Below are 5,122 nucleotides of genomic sequence, written 5' to 3'. Positions count from 1 at the left end.
GGCACTGTACATTGGAATTTCACAAACATTCTAGATATTTTTTAACGAGCTCAAACATGGTAAATTTGTTAAGTTTTTGAACAAAACAAAATGAAAATAAAGTGTCATAGATTGCTTTATATTTTAAACAGGTTAAAACAATCCAAAAATTTCTAGAATTCCTTAAAGATTGGATTTTTTGCTAAAATTTCTCATTATAAAAATAAATCTAACCTCTTAAAAAAAAAATTATATCCATATCCTTCCTAAAATTATAAAAAGAAACAAAAAAATCATAAAATTTCAACAAATTTCAAAAATAAATTTGAAAAAATAAATATTTTTCAGAAAATTACAAAGATTTTCAGGAGTTTCATTTCATTTTATTAGGTTGCTTTAACATTTACATTGGTGCAGTTGTTATCCTGAGCTGAGATATGGACTACCTTTCAACAGCTGAATTGTTCAAAATGAGGAGAGAGTTTACTGGTACTAAGGAGAACGAATTAGACAAAGATGGAAAAAATGCAAACATAACCTTCGAAATAGCATGAAATCATAAAACTTTTAGAACTTCTAAAGCACAGCATCCAACAAAAAAAATCTTTACACATAAAAATTTTAAAAAAATCTTCGAAATTCCCTAATAGCAAACAATTTATCTGATAAATCGTATGGAGAAAAAAATTTATTTTGTTTTAATTCCTAAAATATCGAAAAAGTAATAATTTTGAACATTCCAATAACTTTGACAGTTTTAATAATTTCCAAATCATAAAAAAATAATGTTTAAGAAACTTTTCCTAAATGGCTTAAATTTGTGCAAAAGTGAATCGGGACAGCAGTATTCAGAGCAACATAATGTGTTCATTCGGTCTAAATCCAGTAGTTGTTCGGTAACTGGGCTGAGAATGTAGTCCAGTCACCGAATGTTGCTCGTTAAATGGGCTGAACAAAAAATAACGAGGAGACCACCGATGCATAACACTTTCCAGATGAAAAATAAAAATAAAAGTTACTCAAATTTATTGACAATGTTTACTTTTCATATTTCTTTAATTGTGACTTGAAATTAAACAAAAGTTTGAAAAAAGTTTTTATATTTATTGAATATGATTCTTGCATCCATTAACCCCTCGGTCATTTTGGTTTGTTTTGGTTTTTTTACGTTTGTCTGCTATTTAAGTGGGCTACGGCCCCAGTTATCGAGCGCCCAGTTAAAAATCAGCCCAGTTAAACAACGCCCAGTTACCGAACAACTACTGTATTTAAATCAATCACGAAATATTCTTGTAGAGCTGGTTACACATACCAGAATCTTGCTAGAACAATGGAACATTCCTGCTAGAATGCAGTTAAAATCGTTAAAATCTTAACCTTTAGACAGAACTTTTTTTTATTAAAATAAAAAAAAAGATAAATTCTGGAGTTTTTTTTAAAAGGCCCAGTTTTTGCTTTTTAGGTGTTTTTTAAACAGCTTTGAGTCAGGGGTATTGAAAAACACCCAAAAAGCAAAAACTAAAAATTTGGTTTGTTGGACATTCTCAAAAAAAAAAAAAAAAAGATTCACAAATCAGACACACACAATAATTCGTGCTTGCCATTTCATTAGGGCACATAGCTTTTTTAGACAAGAGTGTGTTCCTTTCACACCTTATGTAAACTGTCATTCGAGTGAAAGGGATACACTATTGTTCACAAAAGTTATGTGCCCTTTTGAAATGTTAGGCTCCAATTGTAATTATTTCCAGATTACGGAATTAAATTTGCCTTTTCACTCTCTTTTGAGTACCTTCGGTTTGACCAAATCTGACTATCCTTTAACGAGAGTGTACAATTTGCAACCGACTGTCGTCGATACTTTTGACATTTAGCGCAATTTTTCGCAAAAGCAGCCGCGGCAGTTCAACGTTCAAAACGGGCAGAGCCAAGAAAAACAAAAAAGTTTCGCCGCGATTTAATTTGCACGATTTAAGTTGATTAATTTAGCATTAAATGAATTAGCACACACCGCACATCACGATGCACTCGCAGCGCACCCAAAACTACACCGACATCTACGAACTGCTGCGAAAGCTGTGCAAAACGGTGGTGGGCGATCGATACGGTGAGTGTTTGTTTTTTTTTTCGCGAAATTTAGCAAATCGAATCACCCTCCGGAACCGTTTGGTGGGTGCGGGCGGTGAGGGTTGGAAGAGTAGCAAAACAACAAACTTTCTACACCACCCAATCTGGTCGCATTTCGACGCCGTACGGGTTCCCCGGTGACCGTTCCGACACTAACGCGCGCGCTTCCTTCCAGGGACGGTGCTAAAAGGAGTGACCCAGCTGATTGCCAACACGCCCAACTCGATTTCGGCCTCGGCCAGCGCGGAAAGTTCGATCGTGGCCCGCGTCGGGCAGCACCTCGGAGAGCGGAGCGCCGCCGACCAGGCGTTGTTTCACGGCCTGCACGAGCAGCTGAGCGCCTACGTGAGTTGTTCCGGGTTGATCCGGTGGGACGTGGTTTTGATTGCTTCCTCTCTTCCAGACTGACAGCAAGCGCCGTGCGCAGATTCTCGAATTCCTGCTGCTGCTTGCGGACACGAATGGCCAGGCGGGGGCGACGAACGGGGGTCCGCTGTTGAATCTGGACCTGCGCGGGGACATGAGCAACAACAGCGGGAGTTTGCCGCCGATGGCGGCAACGACGACTTCGTCGTCGTCGGCAGCTGGGGTCGATTCCGGTGGTGGCGGGTTGGAGAGCATTTTCTCCAAGATTGAGCTGCGTTCGACGCGATCGACAACGATGATGCCGTTCAAGAGTGGGGGTTCCGTGCTGGCCACGACGACGGCGAGTTCGACCACGTCGGGGGATTTGTCCGAGGACGAGGGCGGGTTGACGGGTGCGAACAACCTGCAGGATCAGCTGATTCAGGACGTGATTTATGCGTGCACCGGGATCGAAGGGAAATATCTGAAGAAGCACGTTGTTACGGGGGAGTTTCGGCTGGACCACGTTAAGGGACGAACGCTCGGGATTGGGGACGCGGGGATGGTGCTTCAGTTGGCCGAGGTTGGCCACTTTCACAACAAAGTGGCTAAATTTACCAATCCGAAGAGCGATTGCTACATGAAGGGGAACTTTGGCCAGGGCTACATTGCGGCACTGCAGAAGGAACTGACCCAGTACTACGGGATGTTGGCCATTCTGCAGGAGGATTTGAACCGACAGCGGCGCGAACGGTCCACCGGAGATCGGTTGACGTTGAAGAAACTGCGACTTTGGTTGGCTGGTCCGATGGAACGGCTTCAGTGGCTGGCGTTGATTTCCGAGTCTTGCAAGGAGCTCAAGGGAGGTGCCCTGGCCACAGTCGTGTACGATTACACTACGAACGGTCACCCGGAGAATCGTAAGCTCGCACAGGAACTGCTCCGATCGGCGTGTATTCCGCTGCAGCAGGCCCTCATCCGGTGGTTGATTGACGGAGAAATTGTCGATCCAAACTGTGAGTTTTTCATCGAGGAAATCTCCGAGGTCAGCTTCGACCAGTTGTGGCATCAAAAGTACCGCATCCGTCGCAGCATGTTGCCGGGCTTTGTGAGCGATACGATGGCCAAACGGATTCTGGTCATCGGCAAGAGCATCAACTTTCTGCGCGAAGTTTGCCAGGATAAAACTCCGGTCAAAGCCCGGAACGACCTGAAACAGTGCCTGGAGAATGATTTGGACTATCTGTACACGCCGGTTTGTACCACAAAGTTGCACCAACTGGTGGACAGCGTGTACCTCAACACGTCCAAGCAGGTTCTGGACATTGTCCTGGGACCGCACCGACTCTTAGACCACCTGCAAGCGATGCGAAATTATCTCCTCCTCGGCCAGGGCAACTTTGCCGACATCCTGATGGAGAATCTGCACGCCGAGCTGGACCGACCGGCCAGTGAAATCTTCCAGCACGACCTGTTCTCCATCCTCGCTGCGGCGGTGCGAATCTCCTCCTCCGAACAGGACGAACCGGAAATCCTCAACTACCTAGACGTTCACTTCCTGACGCACTACGAGGGCGAATCCGGCTGGGACGTGTTTGGCCTAACCTACAAGGTCACCGGAGCGCTTTCAACCATTCTGGAGCCCTCCCTCTGCCGATATCAAACCTTCTTCAAACACCTCTGGAACATGAAACAGGTCGAGTTCATCCTCTCCCGAACCTGGAAGCGTCAAACCCTCAACGCAAAGTCCCTCAAACCCCTGCAAAAGTACATCGGCCCCATCGTCCTGCGCCTCCAACTGACCACCTCCCAAATGATCAACTTCATCTGCCAAATGCAGTACTACATCCTGTTCGAGGTGATCGAGTGCTCCTGGGTCCAGTTCATGCCCCGCGTCAACCAGGCCAAAGCCCTCGACGACATCCTCGAGGCGCACCACCAATTCCTCGAAGAAATCCGCATCGGAATCTTCCTCGACGACAGCTCCCAGTCCATCACCAGCACCCTCGACCACGTCTTCAACACCGTCCGCAAGCTGGAAGAGTGGCAGGAGCGCTTCTACCGCCTCTGCACCACCGAATACGACGCCCAAAAGTCCTTCCAGGAAGCGATCGAAGCCACCGCCACCAAAGGCGACTACGGCGTCACAACCGAGCGCCGTCTCGAACGCGACGAGCAGCTCAAATCCTTCGAGCAGCATCTCGCCACCCACCAAACGCTCCTCCAGGACATCGGCAACGCGTACGAAAACTACGTCGGCCAGTTCCTCTACCAGCTCGCCATCTCGACCAGCGAAACGCTCCGGCAACTGGGCATGCGACTCGACTACAACGAGTACTACAAGCACCGGGACCGGCGGCTCAACGTCCCGCTCACCTTCCAGCACATCCGGATGAGCATGGCGGCGAACAGCTCGCGGGCCGCGGCCAAACGGCAAGCCGCCAGCACGCCCTCGATGATGTACTGACGGCGGCCGGCGGAGAAGTGGCGCGTCGCGGCGGCGATGGGCTGCCTCAAAGGGTGTTGCGAGCTGATGTAGGAAATTTTTTCGCGTTTCTTGTTTAGGGGTCGATTGTGCCAATTTAATTGTTGAGCGGCGAACGGAAGCAATAGAAATCGATTTGATACGATTATGTGTCTGTTTTTGAACAATAAACGCTTATGCATGTAT

General features: G+C 46.8%; 1 protein-coding gene across 1 annotated transcript; it reads left to right on the top strand.

The window, feature by feature from the left end:
* The first annotated feature begins 1,859 nt into the window (after positions 1-1,859).
* LOC6045734 (gamma-tubulin complex component 3) lies at positions 1,860-5,122 on the top strand. The gene is made up of 3 exons (XM_001863006.2): positions 1,860-2,086; positions 2,282-2,451; positions 2,510-5,122. Exons 1-3 carry the CDS (start codon positions 2,002-2,004, stop codon positions 4,916-4,918), a joined length of 2,664 nt encoding a protein of 887 aa, XP_001863041.2. The 5' UTR covers positions 1,860-2,001; the 3' UTR covers positions 4,919-5,122.

Source organism: Culex quinquefasciatus, chromosome 1 (genome assembly GCF_015732765.1).
Source record: "Culex quinquefasciatus strain JHB chromosome 1, VPISU_Cqui_1.0_pri_paternal, whole genome shotgun sequence".
Lineage (NCBI taxonomy): Eukaryota > Metazoa > Arthropoda > Insecta > Diptera > Culicidae > Culex > Culex quinquefasciatus.
The sequence above is the reverse complement of the archived record's forward strand: the minus strand, read 5'-3'. Positions and strand labels throughout refer to the sequence as shown.

Excerpts from the sequence above, each read along its gene's own strand:
- LOC6045734 (XM_001863006.2), top strand. The coding sequence starts at position 2,002 with ATGCACTCGCAGCGCACCCAAAACTACACCGACATCTACGAACTGCTG. Across the intron at positions 2,087-2,281 it reads GGTGGTGGGCGATCGATACG|GGACGGTGCTAAAAGGAGTG; the intron begins GTGAGTGTTTGT and ends GCTTCCTTCCAG. Across the intron at positions 2,452-2,509 it reads ACGAGCAGCTGAGCGCCTAC|ACTGACAGCAAGCGCCGTGC; the intron begins GTGAGTTGTTCC and ends CCTCTCTTCCAG.